This window comes from Cryptomeria japonica, chromosome 9 (assembly GCF_030272615.1).
Source record: "Cryptomeria japonica chromosome 9, Sugi_1.0, whole genome shotgun sequence".
Classification (NCBI taxonomy): domain Eukaryota; kingdom Viridiplantae; phylum Streptophyta; class Pinopsida; order Cupressales; family Cupressaceae; genus Cryptomeria; species Cryptomeria japonica.
This window is the reverse complement of record NC_081413.1, coordinates 495,268,430-495,288,060: the sequence shown is the minus strand read 5'-3', so window position 1 is coordinate 495,288,060 and position 19,631 is coordinate 495,268,430. Positions and strand designations below refer to the sequence as shown.

Here is a 19,631-nt window from a genome sequence, read left to right as displayed (position 1 = left end):
TCGTTCTGCACGTGAACGCCGACGAAAGCGTCGTCTTAGAGCTCAGGCAGCTGCTTCTCAAACTTTGCAATCCCCAAAAACACCTTCAACAAGCATTATTCCATTTTCTCCTCAGCCGACGATTGAGCCGAAATCTCCTAAACATAAGATGCATGATGGTCTTGATCCTGTGCGAGTTAAAGATCCTATTTTCATAAATCTTGATGATGATGATATAGATGAAAATGTTATTCATGATGCAAATGTTACTCCTGTTCATTCTGATAGTGAATATGAACTTGTTGATGTTGATAACCATTTATCTAACGCATTTTCTAAAGCACTTATCCTAGCTCCTAGACAAGAACAACGTGGCTCGGAACATGAACATAGCCCTTGTTTGGATCTTGTGATAGCTCCATCTGTTGTGTTGGATGTTCCTCCTCTAGCGTGTTTCCTACCTTCCCGAAATATTGATCAGCAAGATCGGGGGGTAGATGACGTGCTAGACTAGTTTCATTAGCATAGCAGATTCTCTCCTCCTCTCTTTTGTTACTTCTTCTATGTGTTATTCTCATTCTTCTATTTGTTGTCCTTAGTGTCGTCTACTTGAGGACGATGCAAAACATTGAGATCTCTTGGTCTCTCTCATGTTGACTCAAAAGACACATGTGTTCCCTTCTTCTAGGTGACCTTCCTTGATTGGGGAATGAAGAACAATTATGCATAGATACATATGATATACATGAATTATCATACAGCATACTGACCCCGAGGAAAGCGAAGTCACCTTGTGCTTTTTGTTTTGTGTCTATTATCCTTGGGCTTATCTCACACTTGGGGGCTAAATCCTTGTGATAACGTGCTCCTTCTCATTTCTTATATGTATCACTACCTTAAAGCAATCACCCTCGGTGAGGCGTGTGCGATCGCTTTAACGTAGGGGGGCATACATCCCGTTCATATCTTTTCAAGATACTTGAAAATTTCTTGGCAAATTTAGCCTTGCCTTGAAAATTTTTGATATCTTTCTTGCATGACTCATAGTGAGGGAACCTTACTACTGACAGTCATGGTTCTCCCTCGTGATCTTCCCTTTTACTTTGTCAATCGAAGTCGTAAGATCCTTAGTCCACTGGGGGCTTGGTGTATCTTGCCTCCTTGACGTGGTGAAAGTTTTTCAATGTTGTTTCCTTGTACTTTACCGAAAGTATGAGCGTACGCTTATACTCCCGCTAAAGTGGGGGCTAAATGTAGCGTCCTAAAATTGCGACACTTGCAATTTCGACCGCATTTGGGTCTTCACGATGGCGACGCAACACTGAACCTGAATGGAGACCCCGAAACTTGCTCACGACACCAAAAACTGCATTTTTCCAGCACCCTGGCCTGATCCTCCTTGGACCCCGTTGTCCCGGGAGGTGGGACCAGAGCGTCCAGCGCCCTGGTCCCCCAGGACCATGGCGCCCAGCGCCCTGGTCCTATTTTGGGCCCGGTCTCCTATGGGACTTCGGGCCTTTTTGTTTGCAAATTGGAAAATAACATTTCCTGGTCGGCCTAAGGTCGGGAAAATCAGTCTTTTAACCCTAATTGGCAAGTATAAAAACTACTTTTCCTCTCCCATTTTGGAGGTCGAAAAGAGGAAGGACATATGTGTACAAGACGTGGAAACGATATTCAAGCATTCAAGCATTCCTTCAAGCAATTGATCATTCTAAGTCTCCATTCAAGGCTAAGTGTTGCATTCAAGACAAGGATTCAACCATTGAAGAGGAGATCGCATATTACAACATACAACATACAACATACAACATACAACAACATCTATACCTTCGCATATAAGGATACAAACATCCTTACAACAAGGTATTAGTACTTGTTTTACATTACATTTACAACATTTCTCATTTCTTGGTTAATTCCAAAACCGGGGTTTGACCTAAGGGCAAACCCCTAATCCCTAACCCCCCAATCGTTTTCGCTTTTCTGTGTGTAGGTTGCAGGTACGCGGCTGAAATTGAAGATCTGGAATCCTTGTGCAAAGACAAACAGATCCCCCTTCGTTTCGCGGATTTTTCGGAGGACCGTGTGCACGCCGGGCGCCATCGTCCCGTCAACTTTTGCTCAAATTTGCAGGACAGCGCCGTTTCGACATTTTACTGCTAATTCCAGGTCCGCAGCTTCATATCATATTCCTATCTCCGTTTATAAGTGAATCTTTCCTACTTTGCATGCATTCCTAGTTCAATCTTTCTATCTACATTCTTTACAGAAGAGGGTATCCTTGCTATCACAACCCTTGAAACTCATTTAGAATCCAATCTTGCATTGCGTGGGATTGGATCTTGTGGGTTTCAACCCCTCTTTTGAATGTAAAGTCTCCCCTAAGTGAAAACCATCAACCCTAGTGACTCTCCCTTCTCTCTCCTCGGAGTTGGGGAGGGGAGAACGACTAGGGTTCGATTTTTCCGCTTTACAGTCATATTCAAGCTATCTTGCTATCAAAGTGGTGAGGAAAAAGGTTTTCTAAGAATTTCGCTCTGGACCCTTTGGAAGGGTCAGGAGCGAAATTGCCCTTCTAGGCTCAGTTCACCTCCCTTTTCACTTGGCTTTGTCTTAAACTTGATCTTTGACCCTTTTCCTTCCATAATCTTGCAAATTTGCCCAACCATTCAATGACTTTGGCGAAGAATTAGGTCCTCTGGGAAATTTTGCTCTAGACCCTTTGGAAGGGTCTAGAGTGAAATTTGCAATTATGCTCAATTTATTGACCTTTTCATCACTTTGCTTTGTTGAACATATCAATTTTTTCTTAATCATGCCATAAGGATAAATTTTCTATGCAAATTAGGACCAGGAAGAGAGATACAAGGAAATTCGCTTTGGACCCTTTGGAAGGGTCCAGAGTGAAATTGAGGTTTTAGGCTCAATTTTCTCATTTTCCCCTCAATTTTGCTCTTAACTTGGTTTTTTAGATCCTTCCTTCATCTTAATCAAGTCCATTTGCCTTCAAGGTGATGTCAATTCAATGCTTTTGATGACAAATTAGGTCTTTCCAAGGATTTCGCTTTGGACCCTTTGGAAGGGTCAGGAGCGAAATTTGTCTGTTAGGTTCAATTTCTTCATTTTTAACTCATTCCAACTTGTTCACAATGCAAAAATAGGTCAATTTTACATCAATCAGTGCGTAGAACTTCATCATTCATCAATTGGACCAATCCCAAACCCTCGAAGATGATATTCACTCACAAAGCTTCATTGACTTTCTCAAACTCAAACAAGACATAACCTAGCAACAAGAGCAAAGCCTGACCTAGGGAAGGCTTTCAAAGAGACCCTGACCTAGACCACTTACTAACACACTTCAACTTAAGCAGAGCCTGCTATCCTAATGATCTCTCTGGCAACTTTCACTGCAAAGACTAATAGCCAAGACCAGGCAATCAAGCAAACTAAACTAACCTTAGCAAGCAAAAAGTAGGGGTCCCCATTTGCAATGGGGCGATGTGTGAATACGTCACAACACATTCTTCTACGAATGTATGGCTTATGCTTAATTTTTTTAATTGAGTTAAGGTTCATATATATTTTTGTTTTCATTTGTTTCAAAATGTGTTGTTTATTGAAATTGTCACCGTAGGGGTTATAATGGCAGCCAGTTCTAGCTTTGAGGGCCCACCCCATTTCAAAACAAACCCAAACTCACATCTTTGGAAATATGTTGATATGGTGCAGCAACTTTCAGTTGGTTGGTTTATATTTGGATTTGCAATGGCTGAGTATTAAGTATTTAAGCTCATATAGTTAGGCGAGAGCCATTTTTGCCATGTCTCTAGAAAAAATAATGTACTCATTCTATTGAGCAAGTCATAATATATATCAATGAGTAGGACAGAGAAATCAAATAATAGACAATAGACTTAACCCTTTTTTTGTCAAAGGAAGAATCAGCCCTTTCCACTACCATTTGATCTTCAAACTATAGAGCCACCCATATTTGTGTGATGTCCCCAAACTGAACTTCATCAAATATTGTTGATATGGAGAAAGCTCCTTGTATTATCTTTATTAATGATAAGCCATTACAAGACATGGCCGACTAAAAATAATAAGACAAAAGTCTTATTTATAATAAGGACAGATTATTAGAAAAGCAGTGAAATAAAAGAAATTAAATATAATTGTCATACACCTATTACACATACAGGGAAAGCAATGATTAAAGAGAAGAAAAGAAACATTAATTAATGAATGACATATCACTCCTAATACAGCGATTCTTTCTAAGACATTGTGCAAGTGACTCCATAAGAAACAATAATTAATCACAAGGAGTCTAGAAGCGATCCATGAAGCAACGATAAGACAGCAAATTAGAGTAGACATTTACGAGGAGCAGATATATTTCAAGCCGACGATTCCTTATTAATAAGGAAATAATTCCAGGAGTGATAGTATGTTAAGGCTGCATTCAATTAATGAGGGAAAACAACAATTAAGGGAGATGTTAAGCGGCTATTACAAAATGAGGAGATTATTAATTGGTGGTCAGAATATAATTTTATCGCTGAAAATATTATTTAATAATTATCTGGCACAACACATGGTTCGAACTGTCAATTGTTATGGTAAAAGGATAAGCACTTGAAGAATTCCGCAGCACTCATAAGATCCAACATCCGCTCATGCTAACATCAATTGGTAATAGTAATCACCGACGAGATTAGAGAGTATTATTAATAGTTGGGATATCGGAGGTTAAACACACCACGATACAGTAACAAATGCTGATATAAGATATTAATATTGAAAGGTCTGAGTTACACCTCGTGTCACGGGAGTTTGGTTGGTTCATCACATACACATCTCATAAATAAAGACAGCTATTTCAAATAGTTAATGTTGAACGTGATTATGATAAACAAACTAATTGCTATGGAAAATTTTGTAGAGACATAACCATTAGGAGACAACCATTTCCCATCATACATAAAGATCAAACCCATTCTATCAGAAGATAGGGAGGAAAGGAAATAGGGGTGATTATCAAGGCAACAGTGAGAATTCCATAAGTTTTGACTGGGCATCAATACATCTCCAGACAGCAGCGATTATAATATGCACTAACTAATATGCTGAGAGGCAGCAATTACTTTACAAAATCAGTCGTGTTTAAAACAATGATTATATTGATACAACAGCAATTTAGTTAAGAAGGGACACATCAATTATGAGGAGATGCATATCCTGAGAAGGCAGTGATATATATATAAGATTTATTACTTGGAGCTGAACTGGAGAGGGGATAATCAATTTAGATCTGGGCTTCATAAGAATATTTGGCAGTGAGGATTGATTGAACTCCACGTTCTCTTACTAAGTCATTGATATAATAATTATAGACCTATTGTATACTTCAATACAATTCTGTATGAATGACTGTATCATTGCAAGCATATAAATAGGAAAGCAGGAACAATGGCCATCCATATTACAGGTACACCAGAAGGTCAAATGAAGAAGTAAGAAGATTATCATATACAGATGGGCATGAATAAGTAGTAAGATGCAGATTTGAATGGGATGTGCATTGGGTATGATTTCAAAAACAGCAAAACATTTGTGCCAAGTATCATCGATAAGGAGATAGATCGCAGACTTAGGAAGGAGTTGTAGGGGAACATTATTTCAGATTTAGAGAGAAGAGTATGAACTTCTAGCAGATTCAAAAGAGAGCATTAATAAGGACAAATAGCAGATTAGATAAGAAGAATATAAGGAGTTTGAGATCATATTCATGAGAGATTTATGATCAGGTTATATCAGATATAAGGAGTCTTATGACAGACTTGTAGTGAGGAATTTATTAACAGAATTGTAAGTAAATAGTATCAGTTTATGGGAGATTTATGATCAGCATAAATACATTGTCAAATTAGAGGAAACTATCAAGATAAGTCCTATCCTTTGAACCATTCTCTAAGTTACTGGTTCTCCTGAAAATGCACTAGGTCCGGGTCCTGGTTCGTGCCCGGTCTTGGTTCAGCCCGGGTGCGACCTGGGTCCTTCCCAAGTGGCCGGGTTCCCTGTGGGTCCTGCTATGCAGAACCCACAGGGAACCTGACCACCTGGGAAGGACTCGGGTGGAACCTAGGTCGAATCCAGGAGGACCCGGGTGAACCCAGGAGGACTTGTGTGAACCGGGCCCGTGGGTTCCCAAAAACGGGGCCCATGGGTCAAAAAAACAATAAAAAACAATAAAAAAAGACTTTTTAAAATAGTTTTTTAATAATAAAACCCTAATTCGCCCCTTTATGACTTTTTAAAAAAGACTTGAAACTTGAATATTGTCTTTTTCACAAATTATGAATATGATATTAGACTTTAGTTATTAGTTTACTGATTACATTTGCGATATATGAATATTTATTGGCATTGGCATTTATGGATTTATGATTTAACATTTATCATTTATGTATGGAAAGTCACATTGTATATTTTATTTTTGTATGGATTGTATATATTGAACATATATATAATGTGTGTATATATATATATACGGACGAACTCGTATTCGTACCTGTACCCAAGATTTTTTTTTTTGCCGAATCCGTGAATCCGTACCCAAATCCGAACCTGAACCGGTAACTTAGACTATTCTTAAAACTTTAAGTTAAATATCATAATAAAATGTCTTCAGTTTGGGTAAATTTTGTATTACAGTTCTCACCATAAGTTGGAATTGTGGTTTCAGGATTAAATTAAGGAAATTCTCAAATGGGGACATTACAATTTGATAGCATTTGAAGAACAATCCATAGCCACTAACATATCAATGATTCGGAAAAACAAATCAAACAATAGGCTATAAACTTAACCATTTTTTTGTCAGAGGATCTCAAGGAATCAAGCCTTGTCCACTACCATTTAATCTTCAAACTATAGAGCCATCCATATTTGACAACATCTGAACAACAACCTGCAACCTTTACACATAATAGATCAAAGGGACTATTGGAAATGACATTTCACAATGAGTCTTGAGAAATTGCTGATCCACACATAATAAGATGTATCTATGCAAATGAATTGGCTTTGAATGTTTTATGCTCACTATATTGACAACAAATGGTGAAAGCAATTAATGAGGCCTTAAAAGGGAACAAGAACTTGGGTTTTTGAGAATTGTGTAGCACCTTATTGGGAAAATATTAGTGTACATTTTATCATTCACCGAACATTAGAATAAAATGTCAAGGACACTCTACCCTCTCTTGATCAAAATCGCTACGTGTGCCAAGATTGCAAAGAAAGACCACACGGCGACTCCAAGGTTTCTATGTGCGAACGGGCGACTTTGTGTTGGATAGCTTCCTTGGTTATGTATGCTGAAATACAAGGGGGACCTACGCTTAGGAATTGTTCACAAGTTGGGACTTAGATGGATTTGACAATGCATGCTCTCTCTCTTTTTGGATTTTCAGTTTGGAATTTCAAAAAAGGATAAAAAGGGTAAGGGTTTAGAATCTCTATTCTACTCCTAAGAAATCCAAGAGACAATGTTGACTAAGGCAAGATAAACCTTACTTTGGTTCGCCAATTCAAACAACTAGACAAAGCAGGGTGCAATCTTCAAAGGTTTGTGTTTGTAATTATCATATTCAAGGTAAATACCATTAGTTTGAACAATAAATTCTCAGATTGAAGTTAAGCATCCACATGAACAAGCTCAGGCCAACTTTGCACGATGAATGGAAATTATCTTCTTATCAAAAGTATGAGCAAATAACTTTACCTTTAACCAACACTTATCAAATATTTTATTTCATCTAACAACATTTTTCAAATTTTACTCTACTTGTTGAAGAAAATGTAAACTATGCCAATCACTTAGACAATAAATGTTTCACAGCCTATAAGCACTTAAGCAACATTATTATCAAAGCAATGTCTTGCAACAATTTAACAAAAACCTCACACTCTCCAAATGAGAGGAGGAAACCTTATATAGGCACCAAAAAGTATTGAACGACCAAGATCAAATAGTGATCAAGGGCTTGGATCAAAGCATCAAAACCCTAATTAGGGTTTCCAAAACCTCACTAGTGCGAGCAAGGCAGAACAGGACAAGTGTCACTAGATGCCATTTTCAAGGATGATGCGCCCACTTTCCTTTTCTGATGCTGCAAATTCAATGAATTTGGACGCAAGAGGATGGACTTCTTCCATAGTGGCATGTGACAGGCTACTAATTTGGTAGTCGACCATATCCAACTCATCGGTACACGTGGCAAAAGTGCCATCCTAGTCAGCGGCTTGTGCTAGGAAATTTTCATCGATGAGCAAGAAACTTGAAACTTTGCTCAAATCATCCCTGAGAATCAGTCCTGTAGAATTGAAGAAATTCCCTTGAATTTTGGCCCTCATATTTTCTGAATGCAAATCTTTTTCGCGCACCTCATCTTGCTTCAGCACCTCAGCTGCCACGAGGAAGATTTTATCTTGAATCCCTTGGATGATCTTCTCTATCTCCGCACACTTGGCCTCTATATTCTTCAGAGATTCAACTCTAGTGGTCAAGGCGAAATACCAAGTGTTAAAGTCATAGATATCACTTGCCTGAATTACTCCTCCATTAACTAAATCTTTCCTAGGAAGCCCTCTCATGGCTTTCAAGCATGGAATTATTCTGCTCTGTATGTTCTCAAGATCCTCCCAAGCCATGGACATGTCTTGGATTCTACATAGAAAAGAGGATGTGGAGTCATATGCCGACATCAAATTTTCAACAAGTATGGCAGCCTGCTCCATTGTGTCAGAGATCCATCCTTTAGTCTCTCCGAAAGTAATCTTCATATTTTCATAGTCTTTCACAGACTCTTGTGGAAGGGCCAAGGGTGGAGCAACCGCTACTTCCTCCTGAGCAATGGGATTCATTAGATGCTGAACATACCTCTTCCACCATTCATTCTCGGCCTTTAACTTCTTCTTCTCAATTTCTTTATTCAACCTCTCCTTGAGAGTTTTGCAAGAATCATCAAACTTCTGAACCTCTTGAACCTTAGTAGTCCGGCCCAAACTAATGGTAGTCACTTCATATTCTTTAGGAGTAATATCCTCCTGAGCTTTATCATCTTTTGGGACTGCTACCTGGACGGACTTGAATCCTGCACTATTCCTCTGAATTAAGGAGAATTTCTTGGCTGGCCTCTTTTCCTTTGTGTTGTTCAACTCAGCCAAAAGTGCTGCTGTAGCATCTTCTTGGTGCACCTCTATAGGTACCTTGGCCTTCATTCTATCCCTCAACCAATCAGGAATGGTTGATTGTTCCATGCCATTATCCTCTAAATCATCATCTATTCCCTTTAAGTGCTGAAATTATACCATCGAGGAACTCCCCTTCAAGTTCAATGTTCCCAACTCCACAACTTTAGGTTAAATGGGTTCTAAATTCTGCTCCTCAAAGATAGGAGAAGGAATTCCCATCTCATTGTCTCCCATCTCATTGTTTGGTTCTTGCTCATCTGTTGAAAGTCTATTTGGAGCTGTGGATGAAGTGCTGATAGTAGAGTGAGCTCGATTAGACTTTTGCCGCTTGTTTGCAACTTCTTCATCAGCAACCTTCTTTCCTCTTGCCTTTGCTGAATTTCCAGCTGTTTCTTTTCTTTTCTTCGATCCAACACTTTCAGGGCCCCTTATATTACTGGACATCTCACCGTGATTCGAAGACAAAGATTCATCAGCTCCCATTAGATCATATGTGAAGGAAACATTTCTTGCCTTAAGCTCCTTTGTCTTTTGAGCTGCCCACCACTTTGAATACTCTATTGCAGGCCTCATTAAATCGCCTAAGTTACCCCTCTTAGAATTGGACCAATCAACTAAGGCAAGAGGCTCATCCTTCAAATTAGCATAATGTGGCTGCTCATACTCATCATCTTCTTCAATCTAATCAGCTACCTGGAAAACTTCGGATGATCGAATCAAGCTAAGCGGAATCCTGGACCATAACCTCTTCCTTACTTCAAAGTTATTTGCAGCATTAGCCTAATAATCTTCAAGGTCAAGCTTGTGCTCATATTTTATTCCATTTATCATTCCTATACAGTGGAAGGGAGCAAAGGAGGTCCTTGTTTGATATTGCAAGAATGGATACCACTAGATCTCCTTATCCACATGCGTCGCAGCCTGAGCGGATGGGCAAGATTCCAACATTTTCCCAATACTTAGGGGAAAAGAAGCTCCTGTTTTCTGTTTAACCCTCTGCACACTCATGAAAGTATCGAGTTGCCTTACCACCTTCAATAGAACCATCCTATTTGTAGGATAATTAGGGAGTTTGTATGGACAACTAGCGAATCCTTGGATTCGTAAGTTTGTAAATCTAGGATATTTGATATACCAATATCCAAATCTGCTGATTAGGTCCTTGGATTCCTGAGAAAGTCTTTGGTGTATGCCTCCCTGGAGAGTCCTAGTGATATGCATGAGGAATGCATTATTGACCCTTTTGAAGTGGTATTTCTCCTCTAGATGCAATTGCGGGTAGCAATCGTATACGCTGAACTGGTTTTAAATTTTTTTCTAATTTTTAATAGCCATCCCCTACCATCCCCTAAAAAATGGCCCAAAAGTACCCCTATATCGGGAACACATCCTGTCGTCCCCATCCCCGAAACTTGGGGGAGCATAGCTCTTAACTCTTTAATTTTGTCTTAATAGGTTTCTAGTTCATTTGCATTTGATAGGAATTGGAGCACATACTACATCTACTTAGTAAGGTGCAATCGATTACACTCAAAAAAGGCAAAGGATTTAGTGTATGTGCATCCAACTTGCTCCTCCTTTCACACGAACAAAGTGGTTACAGGGAAGTGGGATATAGAGTCAGTCAATACTAACTTGGATGCTTCCATTGCCTAAATTGCTGCACTTGATGTTGAGGATGAGTTAGATAGAGAGAATAAGAGTTCCAGTGGCTTATTTGTGGTTTTTCTAATATACCATTACCTACATCATCTAATATGGATGGTGATGATGATATTTTTGAAGACTCATATGATGCTAATACATGATCAATGATGGCTGATTGTTGACACTTGACTTAAACTTTTTAAATTTTAATTTATATCATTACAACTGAGTTTGAATATTTGATATTGTAGTAGTTTTAATATTTATGGTGGTTTTGCTTACTATACGATGCTGTGGTATTTTGAACTTAATTTTTACATATTTTTGTATGGATGAACCCACCCTCAAACTTATTCTGACTAAACCTACAAATTGAACCCAAATCCAAACTAGTACCAAGACCAGTAACTTAGTTAAGTTTATTAACACTAAGTTCTCCATGACCATTAGGTTTCCATTGCCTTGTCAATCAAGCTTCTAGACCTTGTAGTAGAGCCACATACTTGGCTATTTTATATCATATTCTTGATATGTTACAACCTTCTAGTCCATATGATAGGCCAAATTACCTTTCTGGTTTGGCTAGGTGTAGTTTGGGCTCTTGGGTATCCAGTCAAAATGGAAAAGTTTATCATTTTGGTAAGGAATTTCTATCTTTTTGTACTCTAGAAATTCTTCTTTACTGCTTGCAAAAGTTTCAATTTTCTGTGGTGATGTTCATTTTTATTGATTTTAGGGGTATTTAATGTTGGCTTGCAGAACTTTTTAATAGAGCATTAAATTGCCATTTTTCTGGAGCAAAATTGCAGGAAGTACAAAAATCATTTTTTGAATCCTTAAGAGTTTATTAATTAATTTAATTTCTCTTATATGTTAGTTTTTAAGTGATGGTTTGTCTTTCAGCATATGCTTGGGATAGACTAACTTCTAGGTCTATATAGGAGATTCTTGCTTGTGTATGGAGGCAGTCATTAGTTGAAGCCTGAAGGTCGAGGCATTTTTGACTTTTGGTGTCTTTTGTTACAATATGATACAAGATTCCAAGCTTGTAGAGTTGCACATCTGAGCTAGCCATGAGACTTCATCATTTTCTAGTTGTTTTTTTTTCTTACTGAATTTATACTCCGGTGTCCAGCCAACAAATTTAAATTGCCTTGGCAGTGTGAAACACCTGAAATGTGATGTCTGCTGCTTCTATGTTGATGTAAAGAGGCCGAAGTCATATCTGTATTTAAAGATGTCTGCAAGAAAGGTTTTTTCTCTGATCATATGAGTAGAATTTAGTTGAATCTTCTGGTGATTGGTCATGAAGATGCAGATGATGGATCCTTGTGAACTAGCACAGCAACCCTGGGGATAATCAGTGTTATTTTAGTTCTAGATAGTGTCTTTGTTTTTTTGACATATGAATTGCAAATTGTATACATTGTGACATGTACATAACATATTGAGTCTTTGCAATCATTGACTTAAAAAAACAAGAAGATCAATTTCAAATTGGTTTATGAACACAAGTGTGTGGACAGAATGATATCATTTGAAATGTTTCTTTTTATTTTTCTCAAGGGTAGTATTACAGGAAATTGTATTCTCTTTCTGCTGCTTTTCTGTTCTTATCTTCCCTTATGGCTTTTCCATGACTGCTGATCAAAATGCTGGTCGGTGATCTGAGGGGGCCATTTGGTAGCTTATCATTAATATTAGACACTTACATTGTTCAATTTACTATGTGGAATAAAACTCCTCTTGTAAGTTCAATTTATGAAGTTATCATCCCCTTTCCTCACATTAGCTCTGTTTCATCATGCATTTAAGCTTTGTTTGTAAATGTGGCTAACAAATTAACAGTATCTATACGTGAAAGTAGCATACAAATTTTATTTTCTCCATATGACAAAATGCTAATTGTCTTTGTGTGTAGGCTTTATGGTTTGGGTTTTAGCTGATTCAGTTTATCCCTGTTGTTATAAATCTATGATTACATTTCAGTAGTGCATTGTCAAATTTAATGGCCTAGGGTCATACTCTAGGTAGGGTCTTCTTACTCTAGTACGTTTCTATTTTAATTATATTTCCTTCTCAAGTCCTATTGATCTACTTTTACACATTAATAAATACATTTCTTATTTTCTCTTTCAAAAGCATGAAAATTTGTTGATAGGCTGAACTAATTACCTTTCTGTGCTCTCCTATTTAGCTAGTAGTAGAGAAGTTTGCATCGTGTATGTGTTTCATGCCAATTTGGATTGATTCTTTGTAACTTAATCTTCAATCTGTATTTACAATCATGATCACAATCTGCACTACTGATTTGCTTCGCTGAAACTTACTCATTTTACAGTTAAATCTTGTAGGTTGACAATAAAGCAGCAGTTTTAGGCTTTGTTGGAGCACCATGGACCATTGCTACATATATTGTAGAAGGGGAAACAACTAGAACATTCACAAAAATTAAAACTATGTGCCATAGATCACCTTCTATATTGAGGTCTCTTCTCTCACATCTTTCTCAATCAATATCAGATTACATTGTATTCCAAGTCAATTCTGGTGCACAGTGTATTCAAATTTTTGATTCATGGGGCGGGCAGCTAACACCAGATCAGTGGGAGCATTGGTCAAAACCATATATAAAGCAGGTTCTCTCTCTCTCTCTCTCTCTCTCTCTCTCTCACTAGAGAAAATGCTTTAACATCTTTCTACATGTATGCATATATCTCATATGTATTGGATATATATTGATAAATATGTAAATATGAATGCAATATTGATATATATGTAAATATGAATGCATTCATATATCTCAAATATGAATATATACATATAGGTACATAAATAATATATATGCATGCATAGGGTTGTTTATGTGTATCTTATTTATGTACATATACATGATCTTTCTTCAATCCTTATACATAGGAAGAAAAAATTTATATACAGAAATAATGATTATATATATTTTTATATGAAGTTCAACAGCTAGGGGAAATGTTTAAGGATTCAAGAACGATCATTAAATGATTCTAGCTGTTGAATTCCATTGATATGTTTTGTAACATATTTCTGTATGAAACATATCATTTAACAATAGTACCATTTTGAGTTTCAATTCTATTCTCAGTTTTCTAGATTGTGATGTCCTAAATCTTTCTGATACTATTTTCTAATTCTCCCTCCATGTCTAAAATTGCAGCAACATCAAATGTATTCTAGCATTGATGTTCTTAGTGGGATGACAAAATCTTCTACTTTTGCTCTCTATAGAACACTTTATTCATGTTACTAGTTAGAAACAAGAATTTCTAATGATATTAATATTTTGACCAAAACTAATAATGAAGTAGTTTTTAACTGACTGCAACGAAACATGCTAGATTAGTGAGTGGATAAGATGAAATGGTTACTTTTGTTTTCTGCTAAATTATTAGTGATGGATACAACTGTGACCAGTTGGACATGGCTTGGATATAATACTGTTCTAGGCAAGCCATGTCTGAATACAACATGAACACTTTTGGCCTGTTGGGTGTATTTGTTATTGTAGAATAGAAAATTAGAAAGAAAGCAAAGGAATGTAAAAGCAACTACTAACTTGAATTCCAATGCTAAATCCTATTCAACCAATAGAGAACACGAACTTGAAATGCAATCAAAAGAAAAAGCAAACTAAAACCATGTTGCATCCAATTCGAAAAGCCTCCAATTTTCTTCTTAATCTTCTTCAAATGCTCTCAGATTTTATGCGTGCACAAACCTGCAAAATGAAATCTTGATATGATGTGATAATGGTAAGAAGATATCAAAGGTGTGATTAACAAAAACGAGAAAAGATGTGGGTTTAAATAGAAATTGAGAGTTGTTTGAACGGTTGAGACTAAATTCATCCTAGAAAGATGAATGTTCAAGATTGGAAGAGAGGAGATGAAAATAAGAGAGATTGAAGAAGAAAATGGAAAGTTTCTGATTTTTAGATGTGCATATCTTATTTTCCAATTTAAAATTAAGCAAATAAAATAAGTTGCCAAAGTGATTAATTTTGAAAATCAGTAAAAACAAATAAAGATATTTGTTTCCAATTTGAATTTGAGGAAATATTTTTAATTAAATAATTTCAAGAATTATATTTAATTAATGCATATGAAAATAATTAAATTTATTTAATTATCTAGAAGAAAAATGGTAATTAGTAATTACATCAAATAATTTAAAATTATTTAATAAATGTGGAAAAGTGGAGAGAATGATTGAATTTGAATTTAGAAGAAAATGAAATTAATTTGAAATGAGTGATAAATGAAAAAAAATGAATTTGGAAATTTATTTAATTAAGAGGACATCATTAGCCAATTAAATAATTTAAAGAAATTAATTAATTGTAGGACTTATAGTAGAAATTGAATTTAATTAAACAATTAAGATCATTTAATTAAAGTTAATAATCACAATTAATTAATTTATAAGATTATTTAATTAATATTAGAGAGAGAATGGTGAATGATGGATTGATTATGAAATTAGAGGAATAAATGTCAATTTGGAAGAATGAAGATAAAATAATAAAATAATTAAGATTATTTAATTATCAAGGAGAATAGTTAGTAAAATTAACGTCCGCAAATGGGGGACAATTTTAGGTGTCTACATTTTGCCCCTGTTTGAGACAATGCAATTTTGAGCATTGTTTCAAAGAAAATTAAAGAAAAAAATCTGCCCCAGAATGGAATAGAAGTAGGATGCCCTCTCAAGAGATTGTTTATGTATGAAAGGAATGAATGATCTCTCAAAAGAAAAAGAAGAAGAAGAATGTTAGATGAAAGAGGAAATATGATGAAAGAGAAGAATGGTTAAGAAGGGAAGAATGTTAGTTGAGAGATGATTGATATTAGATAAAGAAATTCTCGATTAATTAGATAGAATAAGTAGCATGAGATTTATTGATTGATTGATAGATTAAGTGAGAAAATGATTGATAGATAGAAGAAAGATTAGTGAGAAGTGAAGAAAAGTTAGTGGGATGACTTTGAGCTTTCATAAGTGCACTTTTATCATCATCGAACTTTATCATGTGGCAAATGGAGGTTGTTGCTCTAAGGTATGAAAGACCAAGGTGTAGATGCTTTCCCATTGCTTTAATAGACATGAAGCAAACAAGGAGTATTTCCATCCATTCAAGGGTTGTTTCATTAAGGGTCGAGGTATGTGTGACGTTCATAAGCATTGTTCCTCTGTCTTCATTGTTTTGCATATGTTTTTTGCCGACTGAATGTGCCTATCACAGACATCCAAAATACTCGTGCCCCAAAACTTCATGAAAACACACCACAAACAACAAACAAAGAAAAAGGATCACAAACCATCCCGGCTCCCCCAGTCACTTGTGGACATCCTTGAGTAGCATAGGAACATGATGCGAGACAAATCAATAAGAGATAAGACAAACTTGACCAACTAAGTCAACGACCATACTAATCTTTGTTTATGTTGATTGCTTGATTGATGATGATAATGATAATGTCTGGTTACAAACATGTAATACCCCATATAAGACCGATTTGTCCGTTTTCGAGTGTACCCTTCCCTGTATAAGACAAGTTGCTGGGGATTGATTGATTGATTAGACATGTGATTGGTTTGATTGAAAAGTTGATTGATTGGTTGTGTGTTGTTGCTTGATTGATTTGACATGATGTTTGATGTTTTGCGCATTTGCTTATACATTTGTTGATGCAAGGGATAGTTTATTGCTTCAAATTTTCTTAATTGGTTATTTGATTTTTAAGATTTTTTTAGGACATTATTTAATTTTATGATTTTTGTGACAATTATTTGATTTTTATGATTTTTCTAGGCAATTATTTGATTTTTTATGAATTTTTTCAGGACTTTATTTGATTTTTATGACTTTTTGGATTACAAGCAAGATGTATTTATTTTCCCCAATGTCTAGCAAGGCATGAAACATTATGATTGGATGAATGAACTACTGAGATGGAGTTGGATAGGAGAAAGATGGAGGTGGATAGGAGAAAGATGGAGGCAGCTTATTGTGGAATTGGGGCTGATTTGACTTCCAAGGACTATCTCATGATGGGATAACATTTTTATCCAAGCTAAGGGACTAGATATGGCAATGTAAGTTTATGGCATGCGATCCACAAAAATGGACATTTCAAGAGGTTTCTGAAACCATGTTTTGCATTTTTTTGTCCTTAGTTTTGATCAAGATCAATGATGAAAAAGGGAATATGGATGGAGGTAGGATACGCATAGGATAAGCAAGATCAAAGGTAGTAATGTATGATGGAAGCAAGGAATGGATAGGATAAGGGATGTGGAGTGGAGGGTATGGATAAGGTGAAGCAAATAGAACACGTAATGCTTATGGAAATCCCTAGCCTTGTCAAGATCAAAGGTGGAAAAAGGGAATATGGATGTATGTAGGATGATGGATAGTGGAGGATGCGATAGGTGGGATAGTATGGATGAAACTTGCCTCCAAGTGTAAAGTGTAAGGGGATAAAAGATTACACATGACGCCTGTTTGCTAGGTTTTCATCATGGTACTTGTCCAAGGCATTTGTATGCTAGGTTTTCACCAGCGGACGAATTATTTCTCTTTACCTTTTCTTTTTTGTTTTCTTTTTTCTTTTTTTTTTTTTCGTTTTTTTGATTTTTGACTCTTTAGAAGATAATGGATGCTTGAAATGAGATGAGGAAGGACTCAAGCATCTTGTTCCTTGGATGGTACACTTGAAAGATGTGTTGCAATGGACTATGACCATAAAGGTATGCTCAAAGACGTTTGTAGGATAATGGATAAGGAGATGAGATGGATGAGGAGATGTACCGAGATAAAGATTTATGCAAAAAATTGGATAGGAGGAAGGGAAGGATGGAAAATAGGTGTTGGATAATGGATGGGGCATTGGAAGACTTGTGTATGAGTGGATGGAAATGTTAGTAAGATCAACATTGACACACATCTTGAGGGGTGGTGGAGTGATGAAGAAAAAGTGGATTTTGGATTTTTTAGATTTGGATGGAGGTGTGGTTGTGAATTTTGGGACATAAGGACCCAAAATGGATGAAGGAATAGATTTGAAAGGTGGGAGATGTTTAAATGGAGGAACGAAGGAAGCTTTTGGAATAGCGATTTTGGATGCCAAATTTAATTTTTCTCTGGGAATCCATATTGATTTTTGATTTTGCTTTTCTTTGTGGTTTTTTGGAACACATTGCTTCTATGAGCAATTTAGGAATTTGGAATAGCAATTTTGGATGCCAAATTTAATTTTTCTTTGGGAATCCACTTTGATTTTGATTTTGCTTTTCTTTGTGGTTTTTTGGAACACATTGCTTCTATGAGCACTTTAGGAATCCACAATTTTTGATTTTTTTTTTTGTCCAATGGGTCTTTGTGACCTTATGAATTTTTTTTTCTTTTGGATCACATTTTGCTTTAATTTGACATGTCTTTTAGATGGGACATGTTGATCCTTCAATGCATGTGGATTTTTGGGCTTATGGATTTTATGCTTGGCATCCAAATTGCTTCCAAGAGGAATGGGATTCATGGGTGGATAGTGTTGGTGTACGTTTTATCATATACCGAACATTAGAATAAAGTACCCAAAGATAATTTATCCTCTCTTGAACAAAATCACCACATATGCTAAGATTGCTAGAAGATCATATGGTGATTCCAAGGTTTCTTTTGTTAGGTCTTGATGTGTGGATAAGCTCAATGGGCGTTGTGATATGTTGGTAATACACAAAGGGACTTACGCTTGAATTGTTCACAACTTTGGGATTTAGACAGGTTTATCGATTGATGCTCCTCTTTTTGTTTTTTTGATTTTTGGATTAAGATTAAAAAAAAAAAGGATAAAAAGGATAAGGGTTTAGAAGTCTACTCTACTCCTATGAACTCAAGAGACGATATTGATTTGGTGAACTCAATAAACCACACTTTGCTTTGCCTCACTTAAGACAACTACACAAAGCGGATGCAATCTTCAAGGAATGTGCTTATGGTCGGAAGTTTAAGCATACACAAAATGGAAAGCTCAGACTAACTTTGCATAATGAATAAAAATCATCTATTCATCAAAAGTATGACCGGAGATACACCATGAATCAATACTTATGAAATCTTTCATTCAATCTAACAACATGAAATAAAAATCTAAGATGTTGAAGAAATTGAAAACCTTGCTAATCACTCAAATAATAGAGATTACAAAGCCTTAAGAAAAAGCACACAAGTAATATATTATCTGAAAATGACCTTTTTGCAACAATATTTCAAAAACCTCACTCTCTCCAAATGAGAGGAGGCAACCTTAAATAGGAGTCCAAAATTTTTGAATGGTTGAGATCGAACAACGATCAAGGGCCCAGATTGAAAGATCAAAACCCTAATTAGGGTTTTTCAAAACTCTAACAGTTTAAACAAAAGGGGAGACAAGTGGCGCAACTGCTAATTTCACTGAGGTGGGCATCCAATTTCCTTTTCAATAGATGCAATGTATCTGGACACTAATGGTCGAACCTCCTCCATGGTGACACTTGGCAAACTGCCAATTTGGTAATCAACCATGTCCACGTCATCAGTACATGTGGCGAGAGTGTTTTCCCAGTCAGCTGCCTGTGCTAGGAAGTTCTCATCAATGAGTAAGAATCTCGAAATCTTGGTGAGATCATCCTTGAGAATCAGTCTTGAAACTTTGAAGAAGTTT

The 19,631-nt window shown here is 36.3% G+C and overlaps 1 protein-coding gene across 1 annotated transcript in view; it reads left to right on the top strand.

Moving 5' to 3' along the window:
* LOC131079677 (uroporphyrinogen decarboxylase 1, chloroplastic) overlaps nucleotides 1-19,631 on the top strand; it is a 99,550-nt gene that overhangs the window by 42,673 nt on the left and 37,246 nt on the right. Inside the window, exon 5 of the mRNA XM_058017687.2 lies at nucleotides 13,248-13,532. Within this exon, the coding sequence (XP_057873670.1) occupies nucleotides 13,248-13,532 (285 nt within the window). The remainder of the gene's footprint in view (nucleotides 1-13,247; nucleotides 13,533-19,631) is intronic.